Consider the following 25,092-nt stretch of genomic DNA (forward strand, 5'->3'; position numbering starts at 1 on the left):
AGTGCCTGGCTGCTCCCTGGACAAACGACTCACCTCCCACCATTGTGAGCAGACTTCCACCCAACATCTCCTTGCCCTAATCACACTGACAGTCTGTTCTGTGACAAGCAGGAAATGGCCCACGGTACGTTTGCATGGGGCTTAGGGGACCCTGTTTTAGGTTCCTGGGCTACCTGACACAGCGCACAGACCCAGAGCTCACACCCAGTAGCTGTCCATGTCTGTCGTCTCACTGGGATAGAATCTTCATGGCAGTGAGCAGCTGTCCGGCAGCTGCCAGGGAAGTCTGTCTTAACCCCTAGAATTCAGTACCAGCAAGGCAGGAATGGGGCTTTGGCCATCACAGAGCTAATCTTCTTCCACTTCTCAGTCCTTGCCATAGCTGCCCACACACCAGTTTCCGCTGGACCCCTTGGCAGTACAAACGTGGTTGGAAGTGGTCACAGAGGCTGCCTCCTGGAACACTGAAAGCCCTAAGTGTCCTTGCCTTTGGATCCAGGTCAGGTGAGCCGTGGGGCTCTTGGGCTGTGTGTTTCATCTGGAGCCCCATTCCTTCCCTTATCTCCATCAGGCAATAAGTGAATAAGCTTCGACTGTAAGGAAGGCACAGTGCAAGAAGGCTGAGAATGCCTTGTCCTCCTGGACCTTTTTCCTTATTCCCTTGGGGAGACTGCCTCAACAGAGCCCACCCAGGGTACATTCTGCCACACCATCATTTTCTAAAGCTTTATTTTATAAAATGTGTAAACTGAATTTTATTGGAAACATCTTTAAATTCAAATAAGTTACTGTGTTGTCTCTGTGATTCCAAACCAGGAGACAGAAGGCTGGGTGGAAGTAAGAGTAGCTCGGACAGGGGACTAACCCAGAGAGGCTGCCTCCTCCTCATCACTGCCATCAGGGACTGCGTCTGTCCCAAAGTAGCGATCGCCAAAGTTCCCTGCGAAAAGAAATGGCATTGTGTGACTGGGTCCCCCTGGGTCATCAGCCACGCTCCCTGGGCTACAGCGGACTCACCAATGCCTGGGATGATACGGAAGAGGTCATTGACGCGCTTGTCCACAGCCGTGGTGATGATTCTCACACGTGGGAATGCATAGGCCACAGAATGCACACCCATCTCTGCCATGAGCAGGGATAGCAAAAAGATCTTGTCCTCAGGCACATCATGGTCCTGTGCAACATGAGGACAGGATAAGTCCCAACACCAAGGGAACCTGCCGGTAGCCCATCCAGGTCTACTTACCAGGAGTACACGAACAGCCATCATGGCTGCCGCACCTGTAGACACTGTACAGTCCATCAGGATCACATGGTCATCGCTAATATCCTTGGGAAGTCTCAGGTAATGGAGCTATAGTTGATAGTAAGGTCAGAAATGGGCCCCCACATCAGTGTTCTGGTCTCCCCAGCCTCCCTCTGTGTTGGTCGTTACTGTGAACCCCAGCCCTCCCTGGCCAGACACCTCAGGCTCCCCTGTGAGCTGGTTGGTCTGGATGAGGATCGTGCCGATGCGCACATCCTTGCACACAGCACGCAGTGCAGGCTCCATGGTTTCTCCCGCACGCAGAATCGACACGCCAGTGATCTGGTGGGGGAAGGGAGGCTGAGTAGGCTGCAAGCTGGGTGCCTCTAACCCACAGCCTCTCTTTCCAGCATCTATCTCCCCGCTAGCCATGTGCACCTGTTTTCCAGCGTAGCACTTTCCCACGTAGTCCTGGCCTTGTGGAGTCTGTACAGTGCAGTCCTGTATAGTGAGGTGGGACATCCGTGAACAGCTGGGGCCCAGCCCCCTCCCCCCACCATTAGCCCACACCTGGAAGAGTGGGATACCCTCTACCTCCTTCTCCACAAACCCACACCTGAAAGGGTAGGAAGGACAGTGCGTGTTCAATAAGCAGCCGCATCAGTCTTTTGGAGTAGAAAATGAATTCATCCCGGCTAGTCTCCTTGTCCCTGACAGTAGAACAAGCAGGCTTAGAAAAGGATGGGACAGAACCTGGGAGTGGAGTGGAACAGGGTTGGGAGTAGCACTCTACAGGTGGGCCCTTACCTGATGATGGTGTGCATGCCTCGTACCTGTGGTGTACTCTTGAGGACACTCAGTGTCTGGGGAAGGGGATGGCACTGGTGAGCAGAGGCCAACGCGGCCCTAGGGATAGAAATGTATTGGTATGTCTTACCCAAAAGTCCCTTTATACCCCAGAGAACATCCGATCATCACTGGGGGCTGGGGCATGTGCAGGGTGAGAGCTGTCTGCAGGCTATGGCTGACCCATGAAAAATGCCTTGGCACCTGAACTGTGACTGAAAAGTAAGAATGTTCAATTCTCAACACTGAACATAGGTGCTGGGGGTAGGAAACTGAGGCATGAGGTGTCTCCTTTCAGGCTCAGATAGAGAGGCCAGACACAGGGAAGGGAGCTTACTGTGGACACAGGTCTCACCCTCCAAATAAACATCTTGTCCCCAACTCCTGGGAGCAACAAGTAAGCTGTAGGGTCGAGCTCCACTAAGGTCCATCCCCCAGGTAGTGTACAGTCCCTCTCAGGAGGGAGGGCAAAGCAGGGAGGCCTCAGTGCCAAAGGCTGTCCCACCAAAGACCTAAGCCAGGAGAGGGAAGGGGCAAGGCAGGAGGAGGGAGGGCTGATTAGGGGGTTAAGGAAGGAGCAGTGATCATGGAAGGGGAGGGAGGGGTCACAGAGGCACCGGGTGCAGGAGCAGTGCAGGGTGCAGGGCAGCACACAGTGCGGCACAACCAGAGCTTGCTCTGCTCACATATCCCAACGCAGCTTCCTCTGCTCGCCAGGTGAAGAGCGTGTTCAGGGAGGGAACAAGGCAGGAAACAGGTTTACAAAGTGGAAAAGAACAGAGAGAAAAACACTTAGTGGGGAGAGCAGCCAAGTCCCTACAGAAGGTGCCCTGTGGCTGGCAGCAGTCTTGGCACTGACAGCCTTGGCGCCTGAGGGTGGAGCACCACCCACACCCAGCCGCTTTTCCCTCCTGCTCACCAGTAACTTCCTAGAGTTGAAGGAGACCAAGGGGGCCACCAGCCACCACTTCCTTGGCTGGCCAGAAAATGGAAAGTGGAGCTGGCCGTGTCTAGAAACTTTTCTCAGAATTGAGGCTTTAAAAGAGCCCTGGCACAGGTCTGTGGCACCCTGATACTGGTGAGGCCAAGTGGAGACTCATGCAAGGACAGGAGGCAGGGCTATGGAGATGGCCCTGGAGGCATTTTCAACACTGGCTCAGAACTCCTGGATTATCCAGTAGGATCATGAGAGTTCTCACGGTGGCTCAACTAGATCTTCCCAACTCTGAGGAAAACCTAGGAGAAGGGTAGGTCGCTGGTACTGCCTACAGCTCCTGCCTCAGCCTACGTCAGCAGGATGTCATGGTGCAGCTCAGTCTCTCCCTTCTTCCTGCTGCAGTGCAAGCATTACTTCTGCCTGAGGTGTGCTGCAGGTTCAAGACTAAGCTAGGACAGGGCAGGGCCTGGGTAGGCAGGGTAGAGAAGGCAGAGCAAAGCCCTCATTCCCCACCTCTCAGAGAGAGTCAGCGGAACCTGTGGTCCATGGGATGGTTCAGCTTACAAGACGCAGCAGCCCAGATGCAGACATAGGCCTTATGATCTCAGGAACATATCAATATGGTCCCTGTCTTGGGTCATGCATGGCAGTGCTGGCCCAGGAGGACTGTTGTGCTCTCTGTGGCTGTAGCCCAAGACAGGCTGTATGGGGAAGGAGCCTCCACATCCTCCATATCTGGCCAGCATGGGTAATACATAACCCTGAGGAAACTCTTTAATTTCTTTGTACCTTAGTGTTCTTATCTGCCACCAATGGGAGCAGCAGCAGGCCCGTGCCACTCTACCCCTGGTATTGGTAAGAATTGCCTGCCTGCTTGGCTAGGTGACAGCTGACCCGGAGCTCTATGTAGATGTTGGAAATGCCTCCATCTGTGCAGACTGTTGTGGAGTCTTACCTGACGCTGAGTTCACGCTGTGGCAGCAACACAGGGAGACATAAGGGAATGGGTGATGCATCAGTGACCAGGCCAAGCAGCCAAGCTACCCCCACCCCCAGTGACGGACACTTTATAGCCCCATGTGGAGACAGCTCAGGGTCTGCGAACTGCAAGAGGAGGCAAGCTTCTAAGGATCTCTAATGGGGTCAGCTGGCCTGGGACCTGTGAGTCTGGGCCTGTTCTAGTAGTGACCCCAGAACCCAGTCATAAACCATGTAATGTGGGGCTTATAGTGTGAAAACATCACTTGTACAGTGACCCACTCAGAAAGACATAGGACTCAGTGCTGAAATCCACAATCCCAGAGCAGTGGAGTGGGTCACCCTTGTTACTCCCACACAGTTGGGAGGGACAGAAGTGTAGCCTTCCAAGCATAACTTGCCTATCACAGAGGGTTGGGCCAGATAATAAGCTTAGGGAGCAGGCTCAGGACACTTGAGTGCCAGTACCTGCAGCGGACAGAGAATGTGTGGGGGTGGGGTAAGCAAGCTTCTGTTGGGAGACAACGGACAGGGACTTTGAGTGCTATCTGGCTAACTAACCTCTTCCAGCTGGCTGTGAACATGCTGCACAATCAGGTCAATGGCTACTGTGTTCCCGCTCCCTGGAGAGGGAAAAAGATAACCCAGAAGAAGCTTGGAGGCCCTTCTGCCCCACTGGCAGGAAAACAAGGGCTGGCAGGCTCACCTCTGGGCACCACAATATCTGCTAGGCGCATGGTGGGCTGGATGTACTGATCAAAAGCAGGTTTGACAAATTTGTTGTACTGCTTAATGACACCCTCAATGTCGCGGCCTCGCTCACTGATGTCCCTGCGCAGCCGCCGTACCAGTCGGATATCAGAGTCTGTGTCCACAAAGATCTTCATGTCCAGGAGCTGGATGAGGGACAAGAAGCCAGTGCACAGGGCTGAGGCAGGCACCAGTGGCACTGTCAAACTGAAGCTAGGATCTGTATAGCCAGAGTGGCAACATGATCAGCTCACAGCCTATGGGCTATATGATCATTGGGGCCAGCTCCCCCCAGGACACCCATTGGCTTAGCTGTCATTGCATGTAGGATGCATTCCTAGGAAGTGTGCACTGGGATGCACATGTAGATATGACATACTACTTGTTAGGGGCACAAAATGGGCAGGAATGGTACTTGGCAGTGTGATGTACATATGACTTCACTCATTATACCTCCCATGAACACTGGGGGAGTTGGGCTTTGTGAACTCTGGGTATGGCCTCCTCCAGTCAGCATGTGACAGGTGGTCCCTGAGGAGCTGTCTGGAGACTGGAGTTGCAACATGGAGATGGTAAGAGTCCTCTTGGCCTGGACCAGAGTCACAGTCGGGTGTGTCCTGTAGGCCTTGTAGCAGCGTCCCTTAACTCACTGCCTTTATGTCCTTTGTTTGCTCTTTAACAAGCAAAAATATCAAGAGCATGGGAAATGGAAGTAAGGCTCTCAGCAGGTAGGAGAGGAGACCACTGTCCCCAGAAGTCACACCGCACTGTAGTAGTCAGCTAGCCAGTGACAAAGAACAGCTGCAAGTGCCCAGGACACACCAGGTGGGACTCATCCACAAGGGCATGACAGGGACAGATATGCTCAAATCATGGAGGCTGTGGGGGTGAGGCAGCACATTACTAAAGGAATTATGTTTAGGGAAGCCTGTGGACGGGTGCTCCCAGCAAGTTCTCACCTCCAGTAGCGTCTTATCAGCAAAGGCCATGATACCCTCAAAGATGATGACATTTGCACCATACAGTGTTTTCTGAAAAGGAACCCAGGGAGCTTTAAAGTCCAGCTCAGGCCCCTGCAGCCTCTTCCATAAGTAGGGCCCCAACACCATGGGCCTACCCAGTCCTTTTTCCGGCTATGGGTGGTGAAATCATAGATGGGTACTTGGACACTCCTGCCCTGCTTTAGTTTCTTGAGGGTGGAAATGATGAGGTCGAAGTCGAAGGCATCGGGGTGATCAAAGTTGAAATTGTTGCAGGCAGCCTGTTCCTGCTGCTGCTGTGTCAGAACCTGGGGGTGGAGGGGCATGATGAAGGCTGCTGACCACAGGGCCTACATTTGTAGAGGCAAAGCACTCACAGGCAGGAGATGCTCTGGGGTGGACGAGCAGGGCCTCACCTTATAGAAGGAGTCCATGGACAGCAGGACCACCCAGGGCACGTCTAGTGCCTCAATGATCATCCTGGCCACAGTGGTCTTCCCAGATGCACTGCCACCTCCTAAGCCTGTGGAGTGGAAGGGTACTTGCAGTTTGTTCCAGCTGGGCTGGCCATGCAGACTGGTCCCCAAAGTGCCTTCCCACACCGCTCTCACCAATGGCAAAGGCCTCCTTGGACTGTGTACCATGTTCATTGTACCATGGTGGACGCCCAGCTGTGTAGATGGTACGTTTGCTTGTGCGAAGCAGGGGTGGCTCTGACTTGCACTGGCTGGTGGTGCGCTTCCGGGGTGAGCGCCCAGTACTCACTGGTGGGAGAAGTCTGTCCAAGGACCCTGCATTGGTGCTGTGAAGAGGAATGTGCTCAGCCTCAGTCAACAGTGTTCACCCTCTCTGGTCATGCCAAAGTGGGACAGCACAGTATGGGCTCAACTGGGGAGAGTGTGCCCGAGAAACCTGCCTTTAGCTGTTCCATAGGGTTAATTGGTGCACAAGATCTCAGACTGTTCACACAGCAAGAACAAGGGACAGCATAATGGCAAGAGGACACAGGAGGATACGCACAGTCTCAGAGCCACAACCCTACCCGTGTGGACTGTGGTGGGTAGGGCCTCATTACTCAAGAAAAAGGAGGATCCAGCTAAGGACTATGCCCCTCTCCCCAACACAGCACACTCTTTAGGTAGTCCAGCCACTGATGCCCTACAGGATGGCTGCCTCAGGAGATGAAAGGGCAGTACACTGGCCACATGCCAGTAGAAAGATGTATGTTCTGGGGGACTCCCTGGCCTGATACCCTGTCAAGAAATGTAAGACAGAAAGCAAGAAGGGAGGCTGGAAGGCCCATGAAGAACTCACTTCTTCTCAGTATAACCCCTCCAGCAGACTGTAAATGGCACCTGTCTTAGCAATGTTGTGTACAGACACACATACATGTGCATGTGATGGTGGTTTAAGATCATGACACAAGACCAACAAAGGGTGCAAGAGGGAAATTTAACCCAAGAAGGTCAGATCAGATCTGAACCTGTGCACACTTACAGCCAGCCTATCACTCATGCTAGGTGGGCACTCCAACCCTGCTGACATTTCAGTGGGCCTGCATCCCTAAAGGGGTGCCATTTCTGGCCATGGCCTTCGAATCTGAGAATGAGCAACTCCTACACAAGTTCAGTGTTCTGCATCACCTTCCTGCTACCTGCTGTTTACCTAAAGTGCAGCTTGATGCAAAAGTGCTAAGAGAACGAGATACATGCTTAACAGAGGCAATTTCTGGCCACTGCCTGAAAAGAAGCCTGGACAGGTCACATCATCCTAATCTCAGCTTTCAAACTACTTGAGAAGCTCTCAGGTCAGTGCCCTAGCAAGCTATGGGCCACCCGTGTAGGACTAAATTTAATAGTAGCCACTGACTATACAGGACAGTGGGTAGGAGGGTTGCCTATAGAAATGGCAGATGGACATGCCAGGCTAGCTCTATGTGGGATGTCTCCTACAGTGGCTGGTGTAGTCTACAGAACCACAAGAAAAAGAACACTGTATGGAATAACAGGTAAGCCTGAGGTGAATGCGGCAGACTGGTAGGCCCAGATGGGAGTGCGTATCCACGGGGCACTCTTGGGTGAGAGAAGCACACTGTAATGAAACACGGTGCAGTTTACATAAAAGCCAGTAGACGGGTGATGCTCAGTTAGGGACTGAGGATATAGCTTAGAAAACAAATCTAGGCCTGACCCCAGTTAACCCCAAAAGATGTTCACCCATGCCAGTGTCTGAGAGAAAAGAGTGTTTTCAGAAAACTTGAAGGCAAACATGCCCGTATAATAATGATCAGGAGTTCCCTGGAGACCACAACTTGGGACAGGAACTTCTGTCACATATGGATATTTTACAATTATAGTCGCTCTTATCAAAACGGAAGCTGGGCTTATCTGGGAAGCTCTATTTCTTGCCATATTCTTGCTGCTGCCTCACGGCTCTCTCAGCATGGTAGTTTCCAGGGCTGATGTATCAGGCTGTTGCTCAAGACAAACTTTCTCAGCTGGATAATCCTTCCCAGAAGCAGAAAGAGTGTGGGTGTGTGCATGTGAGTGGGGGCAAGCAGTGGAAAGGCCGCCTAACATGTAACTGGTCATACCAGCAGTTCTGAAGGACGTAGTATATGACAACACAGACACGAGTGAGTATCGTGAAAAGAACCCATCTGTATCCAACCGAGAAAGCACACTGAACTCACCCTTGGGGACAAAGAAGGACAATAAGCCTGCTTGTTTCTACACCATCCACAGTTACCAGAGCTCAGAGCCTGAGCACAGGGAATAATTAGCCAGTCTATTAAGTTCAGCCTCACTGCCACTGCTCTGGAGAAAAGTGCAGGAGCTGGGAGCATAGAGCTGGGCATAAGTAAGCTGAGCACTGAGACCTGAGTCTGCCAGTCAGGGGTGTCAGGGACAGATAGCATGTGAGGAACGCAGGTCAAGAAATGACAGGCTGCCTGAGGGACGTCACCTGCAGTTCAACACAAGCCTGCTTGAATGGCTCAGTCAAAAAGGGAGAGGACAACTGTAAACACAAACAGTGAGGTCCCCAGATCCCTGGGCAGAGGGTAGGTGGTTGCTCACCTGGGTATACTAATCCATCTACAGTAAACAAATGGATCTGTGAAGCTTATCCACTGCGCTGCCCTTTTCCGGCAGGCAAAGCTAGAGCCCCATCCCCAACCCCTTAGAGGGAGAACCAGAGACTCCCTAGGGTTTCAGACTGGGTCTTGCCTTGGTCCCTAGAGGCAGCATGACCATAATACACAGGGTAGCTCTAGGAGGCCATGGTAGACAAACAAACAAGCAAACAAACAAAAGCAAATAACAACAAATTCAGGACATCTGTCTCCCCACCAGCCTCTGCTTCCATCCCCAGAGAATGCTTTTGGGAGGAGACCACTCCAATGCAGAATATCTGACTTGGAAGAGGGCAGAGAACAACCTGACAAAGCTCCCAGCCACCAGTGGTAAAAACAAGCACACACAAAGCCAAGACACACTCAGACAGAAATTGGACAAAGGACCCAACAGGCTGGGGCTGTTTTCCCGATCTTCCCCTCTTCCACCTCGGTGAAGATTCCTTCCAAAGCTTGTGCTGCTGATGGGAAGAGCGCCCGATTGCAAGTAGATCAGGGAGGACTTTGCCAGCAATCTGCCTCAGCCTGACTGGGATATCAGGCTGTGTCTATACCAAGCCCAGCTCCCCTGCCCTCCCCAAAGTTAACAGCTGTCTCCTACAGCCAGAGATAAGGCAGCACCCATTTCTCACAAAGGGTGCCCCTTGATGGGAAAGTTGCACAAAATACTTCATTTCTTATCCACAGACAAAGGTGCTTCTGGCCACAATGACAAAAGTTCATCTGTACAAACAGTATTAAGAGCCACAGTGAATGCAAGATTTGATTATAACCCACAGCCCCAAGCCAGCCACATCTGCAGCCCAAGCACGATTCAGCTCCCAGGAGTACCTGCCAGCTTGTTTGTTTTCAGATATCCATGGACACACATTACACACAAGTCAGACATAGTCAGTATTGGGAAGTGGGGTTCTCATCAGCAGGGACTCTGCGGCAACTCACCTGTTTTCTGCTCCAAGAGCCCAGCACCCTGAGATCCTGATGCCAGGGTAAGATGGGGGGCTGCTCATAGCCAAGGATGCAGGTAAGCACACAGGGCTCAGAGGTGGATGTCCCTGGACTGTGGGATGACGCAGGAATGTGTGGTATAGGTTCTAGCAGTATCTAGTATCACTACCTCTTAGAACTACAGTTGTCCCCAAGGACAGCTTGGGAGTTCTAGCCACCTGAACTGGTCTTCCATGGGTGGAATCACTCCTATAGGCAGCACAGCTGAAGAGCTAGGTGGGGTTGGACCCCTAGCTTGCAGAAGTAGGTTGCTATATACAGGGAGTGGGGCACAGCAGCTAGGAGGCCCCAGGGACCCTACTGCACTAAGGGAACACACTCAATGCTAGTCTCAGAGGTTAAGGCCACACACACATAAGAGGATCACCTAGTCGGGGCTCATGCCCAGATATTAATAGTACGGACTCTGGACTGCACAATCCCCAGACCAGTTGCTGTAAAACGTACTTCAGTGTTAGCTGCTATGCGCACTGGCCTGGACTTGCAGGGAACCACGAGTACCTCTCCCCAAATTTTCTGGAAGAAACGTTCTGCCTCCCAATGCATACACAACAAGACAAGGAAATTTGAGGCCCCTCCAGACCAGGTGATCTGAATGTCAGTGCTGAGCTGAGTGCCCCTCCCCTGGCCCCAAGGTGCCTCCTACAAGGATAAACAAATCTGAAATTCTACCCTAGCACATCCAAGAATAACTGTTCCACCCCACCTCACACAGACTCCAGCAAGTCCGATGGCCACCCAGGCCTCATCAGTTAGCAGGGGACATAGCCATCTTCATGCCCACAGCATGGAAAGGGAAGATTTGGTCCCAGCTTCAGCTGAAATCCCTTAACAGACTTAAGATCTAATCAGAGAGGCTTTGGTGGCTTTGGGGTTCTCTTCAAGGGGTGGGTTGGCTTTATTGCAACCTCATCCTACCTGGCTGGCCTACAGCACTAAGTCTGGCAGGGCTCACAGAAGGAAGTGGACTTCATGCATCTGAAAAGGAGCCACTCTGGGAGCTGCCTTGGAGACAGCTCTTCTCACTACCTAGGTAACTTGTGGGTATGTTTACATCCCCAGATACCAGGAGCAGGAAGAGCCAATCTATGTTTGCATGTGCATGTATGTGTTTATAGAGTTTGTCAGCCCTCTGACTCTACTTTTAGGTGGTTGGCTAGATATGCCCTAGGGTTGCTGCGGGAGGCTGACATTGTTCTGGGCAGGGGTACAAAGTTAAGGAGTCCTGGGGAATCAGTTCGCTAAGTTTGAATCACAACAGAGGATCCTGACATGTTCCTTGGGAACCCCAGCAGGTCAGGATCAGTGGGTAGCAAAAAGGGCTACTACAGGTCTATGGGAAGCTAACACTGTGCTGGTCTCAGAAAGAGAAGGCTTTAATTCCAGATTTGTTACTGCTAACAGAATAGACCTGTCCCACCTATAGATTCGCTAGACTTGGCCCCAAAATACCACACCCTGACCCCTGAACTTCTTCTTTACCTAGGATACACCAGGCTGCCTGTCTACTACACTCCTTAACTTTCATCTTTGACGTTTCTTCTTTCAGAGCTCCATTTTAGGCCTCAAGGCTGTCTGAGGTAGGTGGTGTTGGAAGCTGACGCTCAGTTTTCATTTCCCCCTGGCTATCCACTAGGTAACAGCTCTGTCAGCTCAAGTACCACTCACCAGGGAGTTGCTGCAGTCCTGTATGTATCCTTATCAAAGAAGCAGAGGTTACTGAGGACCTAAGCAGGTGTGGCACTGATAATATCTTGGAAGTTAGAGCTGCCCTGTAATTTGCCCCCCCCCCCCCCCCCCCATATCTCAGAAACCAGAATCAAATGTCTACTGCAAAGACTGAAGAGAGGAAGTTTCATCATTGGATCACCAAAGCACTAAGAAAGGTCTCAAGGTCTTACTGCTATGATTAAATCTATAGTCAATCCCGGTGCTTCTATGGAATTCCTGCAAGAGGCAGGAGGTGGTTCCGAGACAGTCATCAAGGTAGACCTACGACTGGGGGATCAGAGGCTTTTACGGGCTCACTCGTCAGCCCGCACCCCGAGACTCTGGGTGAGCACCGTTACTTCTCCCCACTCTCTATAATCCCAAACCAATCTCCATTTTGCATATCGACATGAAAGCCAATGGCTGTGTCAGCTAAGGTCAGCAGATTCCAAGGAAAAAGCCTCAAGGGCGGGCAGATATGGCGACAGGTGCTGGGAAAAACAGGAGGAGAAACCTCGAGCTGTACATTAAGTCTACCAGGGACTCCCTCCCGTTTTGCTGCCAGTGCCTGAGGCACCAGGGCAGTTTGTATCTTCTCAAGGAGCCCTCGGAGGTATTTGGCCATGGTCTCTTTGCTTCTGGTTAAATCGAGACATTCTGAACTAGAAAGCATCACAAAGTCAGGCTCCTGATCAGAATGCCTGGAATGTGTGAACTAGCTGGGATTCATCTCATCCACTGCCAGCACCTGCCACAAAGGTGTCCGGGCTTACAGCTTCTCAGGCAGTGCGCTCAGGCCCGCAAAGCGGAAGACACTTGGCCTTCAACTAGCGCAGTCAGACCGGAAGAGGTGCCACATGCAGTTTCCAAGGATGGTCACCGCCCCCTGGCGGCCGTGACCTAGAGCTGCTACTAGTGATGATCAGGCCGAGCGAAGACGAGGACCCTTATCTCCTACAGTACCCCTTCCATTCTCCTGAAAGTCTCGAAAGTCTCAAAGGCCCCTAAACTCTTGGACAGGTGGATATCACCACCCCATCTTACATCCACAAGGACCACTGGCCTCCAGGTGCAAATTTGAGCTCAATTTCGACGAACTCAGAAGGTCGAACACGCCTACCACCTAGCTGGGAGCCCTGAACCAAGTGCGCACCCACTAAGGACAGAAACCCAGGCCAAAGAGGCCAAACAGATTTCCACTCCCCGCGCCGCCAAAAGCTGGGGCTTGGGCCAGTTCCGCCTTCCGTCCGCTGGGGCCCTCCAGGTCGCCTGCCACCTCCCTCCCCCTGGCAGGGGGTTGCCGATACAAGGCTCAGGAGGCCCCTAGGCGCTGGAGAACCGCCGAAACCTGTCCAGGATCCACGAGGCTGTGGAGATCAAGCTTCCCATCTACGAGGATGCGGGAGCCGCCCGGGCTTTAGGAACGGATACAAGCCGTGCTCCGACCCCTCCCAAGAGACAAGCGCGGCCCCTGCCTTATTCAGGCCCGCGCCTACCGGTCCTCGCACGCTGTTTCATTCTGCTCGGCCGGGCGGCCAGGCACCTCTGGGGCCACAGTGGATTGCAGGGGCGAAGGGGTAGAGCCCGCGGAGGCCGGCGGCGCGGCCATGGCGTCCCGAACCTGGCGGAGGCCGGGGAGGCGCGCCGGGAGGCAGGCACGCTGCGGACTACAATCCCCACAAGGCCGTGCGGCAAGCCCCGAGAATGGCCCTCGCCTCAACACAAACACAGCCGCACAAAATCCCTGAAAAAAAAAAAATCAATAAACATTTATTTGATACAGTGACTTTAATACATAGTTGACGGCCCACCACCGCACCACTCCGGGCCAGGGGATGAGGATGGGGACAGATGATCACAAGGCGGGCAGGACCAAAGCTCACCTCAAAACATCTTGCAAATAAAACACTTTGTAGATAGAATATATATGCATGTATATCTATGGTTACAAGTGATAGCCAGAAATGCACTTGTGTAATGAGAACTGCATTAAAACCAAACCAAGGAACCCAAAGTTTAGGAGGCGCTGCAGTCAGGTATGAGGGGTGACCTGGGAAACCGGGCCTCCAGGGCAAGGGACCTGGGTTTCACCCAACAAGGGAACAGCTCTCCCTTCAGAACCACCATAGGGACAGGAAGGTCCCAAAGCCTCCAGGAGGCACCATTATCTGCCTGTGCAGGAACATAAAGTGCACCCTGGTTCTGCATGAAATGTCTGCCCTTGGCACTTCTGTTTTTTTTTTTTTTTTTTTTTTTTTTTTTTTAGGGCAGGGCAAGCGCTGAGCCAGAGGTAGATCTGTAGAGACCCTGACTTTTGCATTTTGCCAAGGACCCAGGGTTGGTTTGGCCCTTTAAGTCTATGCCCACCACCTTTTGGAGCTTTGCCATGATGGTCCCTCTTATTGAGGATCTGTGTAGGCTGGTGGTTACCTTTGGGCCAGAGTAGGGAGGTGGGCAGACCAATGAGCCCTGCCACCTTGGAAGAGCTTTGCAGTCTAGCTTGCCACTACTTACCAGTCACCACTGGCTGGTACCTATCCAACTGCAGCTTTTGACAGCTGCTCCCAAACTGACCTCAAAGACTTGAGTTAAAGTGCTAACATCAAGTTACCAGAACAGCCAAGTCCCATATCAAGGTATATGGGCTTTATGGTACGTCCTGGAAACTCAACCCCCAGCAAACCCAGGTCCTACTTCTCCCTACAAGTGCCAAGTACCTGAGAGGCTGGGGTGGATGGTCACACCCCACAGAGGTGTTGTGAAAGTGCACTTTGGCCCCCTTCCCTTCCACAGTTGAACACCACAACCCCAAAGCCCCAGCCTACCCTTTGACACTGGGTCATACCCACCTCTGTAGCCACCCTCTGACCCGTCAAAGTGTGTAGGAATCGGAGAGTCCATTTAACACCTACGGCACACCAGGCCATGGTTGCCTTGCCCAGAGTCAGAGAGCCTTTCTAAATTTGAGTGTACAAGGACTTTACCCCAAATCTCCCTGGAGCTGGCCTTCTTGGAAACCCTCCCTACTGAGGCTGGGGGCAGGTGCCAGTCAGTACCACAGCAACACCTTCGGCACCAGGAAACCCTTAGCACCATGACATTAAGATTGTTGAGTTTTGTATAAAAAAAAAATCAAAATTTTAAAAAAAGGTTGCTACTTGTCACAGCAACAAGACTGGCATCAACAACATCAGGAGACACACAGAGGCAAATATCAAAATTCACATCATCCAGGATCAGAAGCAGAGGCCTCAGCCACCCCTACCCACACTATAAAAAGCCCATTCCAGCCCTCTCCAGCCTTCTCCTCGGTTGGGAGATGGGGGTAGGGTTAGAAGGTAGAACCAGGAAGGAGGCCAGATCTCTCTTCCTGGCCTTGTCCAACCTGCAGACCCTGTCATCCTCAGGGCCCCTAAGACAGGGGAGAGACTCAGCCTGGAGTTCTATTCTGGCTGAGACCCCATCTTTCACTATCCTTCAGTTTCTCTATCACATGACTGACTGCCACTAGATCCCAAGGGCAGATAAAATAAAAGGGAAAAGAGGCCTTCCACAGAACTTGGCTTACAAGACCACCTAGCATAGCAGACATATGCAGTCTCTCCTAAGTGCTACTCCTGAGTTAGGCTCCTTCTGGCCAGCCTCTGCTTCACATGGCTGTGGTCCCAGGGAGGCACCCCTAAGGGTGCTAACCACAAGATTAGAAACTAAAGGCTGGAGGTGAAGCATCCTAGTCTTTTTCTCTCAGGTCAGTAGCTATAGGTCTGGGCCTCCCTGAAGGTAGAACACACAGTTCTTTCCTTGCCTGGAAGGCTACATACTCCATCATGACCACACCAGTCAAGTAGGGTGAGGCCTGAAGCACAGCAGGGATGACAGAGGAGGGAAGCAGGCCAGAGAGGTAGAAAACAGAAGCAAGGGGGTCAGAGGTGGATGCAAAAGGACAGATGAGTGGGTGGCTGTCAGGGCAGCATGGCAGTAGACAGGGTCTGTCCTGGGAGGTAGCTGGGAGTACTGGAGTTCCAGTGCTGGGTAGAGTCGAGGCCCACATTATGCAGCTAGACTGCTCAAGTGCCTCATCAGCCCACAACTATGGGTCACCAGGAATGTCTGAGCCTTCAAGAGTCAGATTGGGGACCCTACTGGGCCAGAGGGAGGTGGAAACTGGGGTCATTTGACTGTTCAAGCACACTTCATGCCCCATTGATGCCAAGGCTCTAGATCCTGCCAGGCCCATGAGTGTCTTTGTGGGAACGGCTGGGTCCTCCCTCCAGCCTATTGCACTTTTGCTGCTGCCCCCGGCACTCCCGGGGAGCCCCATGTAGCCATGTTGAGGCAGCCTAAACAGGGGAAGGACCACTTTCAGGGAGAGCAGAGTGGTTTGCCAACCCTCTGGACAGATGGGTGTGTGTGGAGGTGGAGGACCGGTCTAGAACTGGCTCCCCTAATCTGGACAATGCAGGGCATGATGGGTAGGCCCTGCCCACTAGGCTCACTTTTCAGGTGCCTTCCCAGCTCCAGCCTTCTTCCCAGTGGAGCTCCGGGCCGCCCTGTCTCTGCCTCCTGGGGGCCAGTCATCCCTGTTAGGGGGGAGCTTAGATGCTGGTTCCTCGGAGGACCGTTCCTTGGGTTTGCGGCCCCGCTTCTTTCCTCCTGACAGACTTTTCTTCTTCTCTTTCCTAGGCATCAAGGAGTCCTGGCTCTTGTGTTTGGAAGGTGGGTCAGCTGAGGTCCGGAACCAATTCTAGGGTGAGAAAACTTGCAGTAAAGACTGAGAACCTTGGTCCAGACTAACTCTTTTTTCTTTAAAAAAACCCCCCAAAAAAAAAACCCAAAAACCCCAACCAAACAAAACCTTTTATTCTTGTTTTCTTGGCATTTGTGACTGCGTGTGGGTATGTGCATGTAAGTAGCTGTGGAGGCCAGGGAGCCTCCTGACAATTGTGTGGGGAAACAAATTCTGGTCAAGTACTCTTAACCACTGAACCATTTTTCCAACCCATTTAAACTATTTTTTTGGTTGGGCATATAACAGCTAGAAAGTGGCTGAAGACAGGGTTTTCCCTGCCAAGAGAGGTTCCACTCGATGGCTGGATATCAAACTGGGGCACTCCAGACTAGTCTTTTTTTTTTTTTTAATAAGATTTATTACCCCACACTCTTGACACTTCAGGGGAAGTGAACCCTATTTAGAGAAGAGAACACCAGTGTACAGGTCTCAGCCACTTGTTCTCTGTTACCCACCCCTAGGCCAGCCCCCAGGCCTGCAAGTCCAAAAGATAACTCTCATACCTCTCCGTGGGTCTTAAGGATGTGGTACTTGACACCGCTCTCAGAGCTGAACTCTTTGGGACATAGCAGGCAGCGGTACTTTCCCACCAGGTGGTCCCCCTGCAATGCACAGTGGTCCAGTACCCACTTTCGGAAGATTCAAAGCACCCACATCTGGTCCAAGCCCTTATCCTGCTGCTAAAAGTTTAGGACTTGGGTCAGCCAGAGAGAAGACAACTGCACTGTCTTCTAGGATGTATGTCAATGGTGGGTTTAGGAATTGAAACTACCCTGCAATAGGATTATTAAGCCATCCCTGCTACAGGAATAGGAAATAAGAAGAGGGTGGGATGAGGCAGGCACTGAATGTTAGGTCACAGTCCTTTGGTGAATATCCTCATCCCAAGCCAAATGTACCCTCTGCTCAGGTCAGGATGAACACTTATACCACGTAAGTCAAGGAGATTCCAGGCCAGGACTTGGAGCCAAACAATTAGTGCAGGGGACAGAGAGGGATTCTGTGCCACCTGCTGAGCACCTACTACCTCTGGGATATGTAGTGGTCAGGGTATATGATCTTACACTGATGCAGGTTAACCCTTGGCAAGAGAAAACTAGGAGTGCTCTGTGCCCTCCACCCCCGTAAGGCATGGGAATAATTCTAGAACTGACCTTGCTGCAGCTGGCAAGATGAGCCTTGAGGCCGGACACACTGGAGTAGATGGCTTCACAGCACTGCAGGCAGGAGACAGCTGTGGAGAAAGCCCTCCCACAACGCTACACAAGGGGCGTCCCACCCCAACCCCAGAGCACTCTGGGGCTTCTCTGAAGGCAGGTCCCTCAAGTCCTGGATTTTGGGCAGGATAGGGAATATGGGCCCCCCCAGGTTGAAGTCCCGTTTGTTGATATGGTATTTATGTGAAGACCCTACAGAACCCCAGGATCAAAGACATACTGAAGATGGTTCCTAACAGGACATTCACTGTTTTAACCTCTACTGTTGCCTGAAGGCCCAAACCTAAGCCCTCTGTCTTGGAGCCCCAATGTCCTACTACCTGCTAGTCCCAGCTTACATCATTGGGACAGTTCACATGGCCCTTCTCCTTGACTTCATTCTTCCATGCCTCCAGCAGCTGAGGGTTAAGTGTGGGGAGGCCTGGCCGAGTGTAGTTGAGCTGCAAAGCCAGGTACAGCACCAGGTAAGCTTCAGGCTGACGCACATGCTGCTCTGACAAAATGCATGTGCTTCTGCAGCAGGCTCATTGCCCCTTCACAGATGGGGTTAGTAGATGGCCAAGGTCACAAAAATAGGGCTGCCACAGGGGAATCAAATCAGGCCTATCCGGGTCAGAGACCAAGAGGTTGGGGGAGCAATTAGAGAATGACCAAGGGTCAAGATCCTACCCATATCTTAGATGGGTTACTCACCCGTGCAGTCTCAGGCACAAGGTCATCCTTCATGCGCCGTTTGGTCCAGTCCCGGGCCAGCTCATCCTCTGCAATCTCCTGTAGATGGAACACGGCAACCTGGGCCGACGTACGACGGATGCGACCACTTGGGGTCCGTTCTACCCCAAGCAGGTCCTCAGTCTCAGGGATCTTGTCTGTGGGCTCCTCAGGGGGCTAGATGGCAAGGATACACAGAGGCCAGTATAAGCCAGCAGAGCAAAGGATGATATCCAGAGACCAGGAGTTAGAGGTGGCATGAGTTGTAGGCCATGTGTGGTCTTTGCAAGTATGGGAACTCAATGCAGTTGTAGACAACACAACGAGAACAGAACACAGGGCCACCGGCTCCCATCCTTCCTCCTAAGACTTACATCACTTAAGGCACAAATTGCACCGATCAGGGAACACGTGAACTTGAGAACACATGTATGACACAATATAGTATCTTAGAAGAAGGACAAGGTAGATTGTAGGCCACTCACCGGGGCTGTGTGCTCTGAACGCACATGATAGTCGTGGCCGGCCTTGGATCGGTAAGTCTTGCCACAGTGGGTACAGGGGAAGGAGGGACTGTCTACCTCACAGGGTGGCTTCCCACAGCGCCGCTGGTGGTACTGATAACCCATGAGGCTGGAGAAGGCAGCCCCGCAGCCCTGGGGATCCAGGTCAGAAACCAGGTAAGAAATCAGCTAGGTTCCCAAGTCCTGAACACCCCCACATGGCCCAACACTGACCTCTTGGGGGCAGCGCAGCCGTCCCATCTGCTTCAGCACCTTTCGAAGCCTCTCCCGCTCCTCCTGTTCTCCCCCTTCAGAGGCCTCAGCATCCGTGGGCTGGAGACAGAGCAAGCCTCAGACCTGATGCCAGCCAGGAGTTAGGGCCATAGATCCAAAATCAGGCTTAGAGGAGCAGCAGTAGAGAGAGAGGTCAGCAGTCAGGGCTGAACAGGGAGCTGGTGGTCAGGCAGCATACCTTGGCACTGTGCTCAGCCATGGTGTGGTAGTTGAGGCCAGCCTTGGACTTGAACTGTTTTCGGCAGTGCTGGCATTTGAGTGCTTCCTGCAACTGCAGACAAGGCCTAACTATAAGAAACCCATCTAGGCTAGGGATCCTCCCTCCCCAGTGCCCTGGGGGTCGAGGGGGACAGGAAGCTTACCTTGTGACATACTTCCATGTGCTTTTTGAGCCCCACGAGGGTCTTCCGGGTAACCACGTTGCAGGTGGGGCAGACAGCCTCCCCCCGTTCATGGATGGCTCGCTGCCACTGCTCCTCAGGGCCACCTGTGAGGCAGGGCCAGGCCTCAGGCTTGTGGGGCTCCTGAATGCCCTGGAATCCAGGGGCATCCCCCATGCCTTTGCTACAGGATCCAGCCCACCATGGAGACCTGTCCTGGGTCCTGCCAGGCAGCCCCCACCTGGGGCTGGGTGGGCCACAGGAGTTGGTGCCTCCTTGCTGACAGTGACAGGGGTGGCCAGCACCTTCTTCCGCACTTCCTCAGAGCCTGGTCCCTCTTGCTTCTTGGAGCGATGAACTCGAGCCTTGTCTTCAGCTTTGGCCAGGCCTGTGTGCACATACGGGATGGATAAGATATATGAGCCAATTACAGACATCCTCAGTTCCAGAAGTGTTCAGCTAGCTGGGGTCTTACCTTTGAGCCCAAAGGTCCCTGAGATAGATGGCTGCTCCCCTGTGAATTTCTTCGGTGTTTTCTGTTTCCTTCCTGACTCAGGGGAGAGAAAATGAGTGCCAAGACCCTGGTCACATAGTCATTGAAAGGCCAGAGCCCACCATGGCCAGTCTCCCCAGGGCTCGTCTTACTGTGCTTTGTGCGCTCAGGGTCCTCCTCTGGCTGGGACACTGGGCCTATAGGCCGCAGGGCCTCTTTGCCCATCAGGGGCCTGCTGCCTGGCAGCAGGGAACTGTTGCTAGGATCTGTACTCAGTTGGAAGGTCACACTCTGGTCCATGGTAGATGGGCCGTACTCTCCATTCTCTGGCCTTGCCTGCTTGGGCAGGATGGGGCAGGTGTCCAAACTGTCTGCAGCCCTGCAAGTGGCAGGTAAGGTGAGGTCCAGGCAAACCCAGTGGTCCTCTCACCCCCTCCAGGCACACCTGACAACTCACCACCACAAATGACTTCCTGTACCTTTTCTTATTGCTGTTCTTGCCTGTAGCACGAAGTGTTTTGTTCTCAGATTTGGACAGCAACACCATTTTGCAGGGTGGTGTGTGTCTGCTGATGGCGATGGGCCTGCTGACCGGCACAGGCTTGCTGACCACAATGGGCCTGCTGACTGGTACTGGCTTGGTGAGTGGTACAGGTTTTGAAACTGTCACAAGCTTGGTAACTGGCATATGTTTGGTGAGTGGCACAGGTTTGGTGATTGGGATGGGCTTGGTGACCGGCACAGGCCTAGAGACTTGCATGGGCCTACTGACTGTGACAGGCTTGGTGACTGGTATAGGTCTACTGACTGTGACTGGCTTACTGATGCCAATGGGCTTGCTGACTCCCACTGGTTTGCCAACAGTAACAGGTTTGCTCACTCCGATGGGCTTGCTGACCCCAACAGGCCGATTGATGGTGACTGGCCGGCTGACTGGGCCAGGCTTGGGGGCAGGTAGGGGATGGTCCATGTGATTCCAAATCCGGTGCTTCTCCAGCTGGGTCTTGGAGGTGAATGCGGCCTCGCAGAAGGGGCAAGGGAAGGCCAGCCTATCTGAGATAGCACCCTGGGCAGGGAGGGCAGGTGTGGGATGGGGCCCCGGGGGCCTCTGCCCAGATGCAACCCCAGGCCTCCTCTTCCCTGACCCACAGCCCCTTACCCCTTGGCACCGCTGATAGTGGTACTTGAGCCCATAGATGCTGGGGAACTCTAGCCAGCACCCTGAGTTTGGACACTTCACCCTTGAGTGTGCCTTGAATTCATCTTTCCACTGGTTCATCAGAGAGAGCTGGGCAGAGGAAAAGGCCAAGCTGCTCACCTGTAGCTACACAGACTCAAAGCTCCCCCAAGCCAAATAAGCCTTTCAACCTCAAGAGCAGACCAAGAATTCAAGCCATGCTACAGACCTATGCTGGTGACTACTCACAGCCCACTGGGACTTTGTAACCAGCACACGGGCCCTAGGGTACATGCTGAAGTAAACTGGCACAGGATGTATGAAGGACTGGTAAGGGCATGGGAGTGGCCTTCACAGATTAAATAGAATGAACCCCATTCTAACCCTCAGGGAGCTCACAGGAATATCTCGGAGAGCTTGGTTCTCGGCTTTCGGCCTCCCTTTTTTCTTCCCTTCTGTCTTGTCACTGGCTGAGTTTCCGGGGTCAAAGCAGAGTGGGGCCTGGCTAGGCACTGTGTGTCCACTGTGGACCACTGGCATCCCTACAGTACAGGAGACAGCAACACTCAGTGGCTGCACAGTATCACTGACCCCCAAGGGGCAGCAAGCTCAGACTGAGTCTTGGCTCACCCATACCAAGGCCCAGCGGCTAGTGTTAACCCAGGACAAGAGCCTGGCTACAATCAGGCAAGCACTCTCCACCCCACAAAGGTCCTCAGGACACCCCAGGAGGTAACTCTGCCACTGGCTATCTGTGTCCTCTAGAAGTGACTTCTGCCTTAGCTCCTCACCCAGCTTTGGTGGGTCCTGCAGCAAAGGAAGCTGGACCTCCTTCCGGCTGCCTCCCTTTCCAGGTCCACTTTTGCTGGATCCTTGAAGCCGACGGCCTCCTCCAACACAGAAGGATTCAGTCATCTCTGCAAAGTATACAGACCGATGAGAAGAACAGGCTCAGCCCAGGACTTTCGCTGGGGTTATCCTAGAGGCCCTCAATACGCCTCTCTAGCCCTGACCTCCTGTATCGATCACATAAAAAAGCCAAGTAATGGAAGCTTCTAACTTAGAGAGGGGGTTTGCACTGACAAGGTCTTTCTAAATAACCCAGGAGGCATGAGCAGTGTAGACTCTGCTACACTGGACACACTCACCTACACTCTCATTTAGACAGAGGGTGCTGAGGATCAGGCAGGGCCTGTGTTCAGAAGGGGCCCATGCAACTGAAGAAGACTGACAATTAACACTAGGAATGGTTGCTGGCTCACAGGCAGCCACATCTTCACTCCTCAGGGTCCAAGCCTCTGCCATCCAGATACATGATACTACCCTACTGAGATAGGCACCCCTGAAGACCTCTCTACAGGCATAGAAGCCAACATGGGTGCTAGAGGCCCACTGCCCCACCACATACGCCTGTCTCTCTGGTTTCGTAAAGTGACGGTCCACTAGGAATACATTTTGGTCCCCACGCTTGCTGAGCCATCCTACCTGCCTGCCTTCTCAGCCTTCTGTGCAGGCAGGGCCCCTCCACCCGGATGAAGGCACCCTCCGCCACCACAGCCTAGGCAGCCACCATTTCTTACTATTTTCAATAGCTTCTAGGTTCCCTGCCTGGGAAGCCACATCAGCTAAAAACAACTTATAGCCAATACTGGCAAGCAAAGGCTACAGAGTATGCATTCTACTGCCCTGGGGTTGGGCCTCCAGGGACGGTTCTGCTTACAGCATTATAGACCCTGAAAACTGAGGAAGGCTGAACATAGCATGTTGAGGCCCCTGAGGCGCCCAAAGCCACAGAAGGGGGCGGTACCAAAGAGCAAGGTTCAAGCAGGTGAGCCCTCTCCTAACAGTTTTTGAGCAACTCAAATCAGAGGGGATGTGTAGGGGCTGCTATATCCAGGAGTGCTCAGGTCAGAGGTCAGGACAATCACTGTCCATTGTCAAGGACAACACCCCATCCTGGGCCTAGGGGAGGGGAGGAAGGTCTTAAGTCGACCAAACTTCTCTGGATGTCCTCGCTTTGCAGCTTCAGAAAGAAATGAGTTATCCAGAACCCCGATTACACTTGAGGCCCGGGGTATACGGCCTGCTGCCCCCTTCCAGTGTTTCAGCGTCTAGGCAGAGATCAGAGTTAGGGGTAAGGCCTGGCCGGCAGAGTAGGAGGAAAACCCCTCCTCCACCTGGGGTCCCTGAGATCTCCCTTGCAGCCTCCGGGGAAGAGGGCGCCGCCGCCGACTCAGGCCACTCCGCCCGGCCTGGCGAGAGCAGCCAAGAGGCGCACCTGGAGGCCCGTGGCCACCCACCTGTCACCTGAGGCCGGACACGGGCTGCAGCCTGGCCCGGAAGCGCCGACCGCGGGGGGGCGAAGGCAGTGAACCAAAATGGCGACTTTTTCTGGAGGAGGAGGCGGGAGGACGGCGCCGACGCGGGGAGCGGGGCGCGGCGCGGGTCCGGGCGCGGCGGGCGGCGGGCTGGGCACAGGGCTGGTGCGGGGCGTGGGTGGCGCCGGGGCCGCGGTAGAGCGGGCGGTGCCGGCGCTTACCTGCAGCGCCCAAGGGGTGCGGCCGGGCCAGGCCGGAGCCAGAGCCGGGCCGGGGCGCGGGGCGCGGGGCGCGGGGTCCGGGCGGCGCACACTGCGCGCCGTGCTGCGCACATGCGCGCTCCCGCCCCTCCTACCTTTGACAGTTTTACTGCGGGGGGGAGGGGGCGAACTCTCGCGGTATTCACGCGGCCGCTGCTGCGGGGAAGGGGCCAGTGGGGCCCGGTCTGCCGCTCCAGGGCCAGTCCAGTAAACTGAGGCATGCCAGGAAGTCTGGACACTACCCCAGATCCTGTCTCACAGATTAAGCAGCCTGTGTGGTTGCGCGAGCTGAAGTAGATCCTATGAAGGAAGAGTTATAGGGCATCCATAGGCTGTCAGGGTGGACCTCAGCCTCTCTCTGTCCCTGAGGCCACCTTAGTCAATGCAGACCAACAGGCTTTATTGGGGTTACTGGCTATTGAATCGACTTCTCCCTTCTTTGTGAACAGTGTAACAGCCGGTACCTAGCTTCTCCGGCCCAGAGCCTGGGCTGCTAGGTGCTAGTGTAAGATCCGGGGGAGGGGGAGGGGTGACATCCAGCCCATAGGATTTGGGAATAAATGAGGCAGAGAAATAAACACCCCTTTGACAGACTAGAGCAGGCAAACTGGCTGATAAGGAGATAGATTGCAAGGCCTGGGGCTCCACGGGAGCACGCAATAGGTAAGAGAAGAATTCAGCTTTCATTTGGTAGTCATAATACTGTCCTCTGCTCCCAGACCACCCCCCACCCCCCACTGTTTTTTGAAACAATGTTTCACTCTGTAGCCCTTTATAGACCAGGCCAGCATCAAACTCTGACATCTGCCTGTCTCTGCCTCCTATATGCTGGGATTAAATACATGTATAACCTTTTGTGGTTCTCCAGGATGTGAAACATCAGAATGTTGGTGGGGATCAGGGATACTGAGGTACATTCAAGGTTGCCGGCTTTCCCTGTGTAAATCTGAGTTTTTATAAGTGTGATATACCAATGCCTCTAGGTTGCTATGTGTCTAAGTGACTATGTGTTGTCACGTGGTAGTCATGTGGGCACCACGATGTAGAAGAGGGCCTTAGATCCCTGAAGCTGGAGTTACAGACAGTTGTGAATTGCCCGAAGAAGGTGCTAGAAACTCAATTTTGCAAAAGCAGCAACTGTGTTCTCTCTCCAGTCCCACCTCCCTGTAATTTTATGTGTGTATCTAAGTGTCAAGACATTTTACAATGTAGTGCACTTACATGCACCGTGTGGCATGTCACATCTAGTGTTAGCTGGTGATTATGCATTAGTATTTGTGTGCTTGGGTAATTATATCTGTGCATATGGGGATGTTATAAATCTTTGTACATATCATTGTCTGGTCAAATATGCAAGTGTGT

At 53.2% G+C, this 25,092-nt stretch overlaps 2 protein-coding genes and 1 long non-coding RNA gene across 18 annotated transcripts; 1 reads left to right on the forward strand and 2 right to left on the reverse strand.

Annotated features, from left to right (window-relative positions):
• Window positions 1–712: 712 nt before the first annotated feature.
• Uckl1 (uridine-cytidine kinase 1 like 1) lies at window positions 713–13,223 on the reverse strand. 5 transcript variants are annotated; one of them, XM_076930452.1, is made up of 16 exons: window positions 10,797–10,888; window positions 9,813–9,930; window positions 6,349–6,539; window positions 6,154–6,260; window positions 5,875–6,045; window positions 5,717–5,788; window positions 4,714–4,903; window positions 4,569–4,630; window positions 2,779–2,798; window positions 2,054–2,152; window positions 1,863–1,956; window positions 1,685–1,747; window positions 1,466–1,588; window positions 1,247–1,354; window positions 1,018–1,174; window positions 713–940 (listed from the first exon to the last, which is right to left on the reverse strand). In XM_076930452.1, exons 2-16 carry the CDS (start codon window positions 9,878–9,880, stop codon window positions 861–863), a joined length of 1,605 nt encoding a protein of 534 aa, XP_076786567.1. In that variant the 5' UTR covers window positions 9,881–9,930; window positions 10,797–10,888; the 3' UTR covers window positions 713–860. The 5 variants fall into 5 exon arrangements, with proteins under 5 accessions (XP_076786567.1, XP_076786568.1, XP_076786566.1 ...); XM_076930453.1 differs by lacking the exon at window positions 10,797–10,888 and adding an exon at window positions 10,585–10,728; XM_076930451.1 differs by lacking the exons at window positions 9,813–9,930; window positions 10,797–10,888 and adding an exon at window positions 13,085–13,223.
• On the forward strand, window positions 11,358–13,510 carry LOC143441549 (uncharacterized). The gene is made up of 2 exons (XR_013109105.1): window positions 11,358–11,458; window positions 11,689–13,510. It is a non-coding gene; the product is annotated as an uncharacterized LOC143441549 (long non-coding RNA).
• Window positions 13,196–23,806, reverse strand: Znf512b (zinc finger protein 512B). Of its 12 annotated transcripts, XM_076930444.1 has the most exons (18): window positions 23,453–23,804; window positions 21,944–22,069; window positions 21,552–21,694; window positions 21,135–21,263; window positions 20,455–21,041; window positions 20,128–20,354; window positions 19,958–20,029; window positions 19,694–19,870; window positions 19,465–19,589; window positions 19,281–19,373; window positions 19,043–19,141; window positions 18,791–18,961; window positions 18,288–18,482; window positions 17,933–18,034; window positions 17,532–17,594; window positions 16,881–16,979; window positions 16,085–16,332; window positions 13,196–13,332 (listed from the first exon to the last, which is right to left on the reverse strand). In XM_076930444.1, the coding sequence occupies exons 2-18, from the start codon at window positions 22,065–22,067 to the stop codon at window positions 13,305–13,307; spliced, it is 2,682 nt and encodes an 893-aa protein (XP_076786559.1). In that variant the 5' UTR covers window positions 22,068–22,069; window positions 23,453–23,804; the 3' UTR covers window positions 13,196–13,304. The 12 variants fall into 12 exon arrangements, with proteins under 12 accessions (XP_076786559.1, XP_076786560.1, XP_076786555.1 ...); XM_076930445.1 differs by lacking the exon at window positions 21,135–21,263 and having other exon boundaries at window positions 23,453–23,805; XM_076930440.1 differs by having other exon boundaries at window positions 20,455–21,263; window positions 23,453–23,805.
• Window positions 23,807–25,092: the final 1,286 nt, after the last annotated feature.

The sequence above is a fragment of the Arvicanthis niloticus genome, chromosome 2 (assembly GCF_011762505.2).
Source record: "Arvicanthis niloticus isolate mArvNil1 chromosome 2, mArvNil1.pat.X, whole genome shotgun sequence".
Classification (NCBI taxonomy): domain Eukaryota; kingdom Metazoa; phylum Chordata; class Mammalia; order Rodentia; family Muridae; genus Arvicanthis; species Arvicanthis niloticus.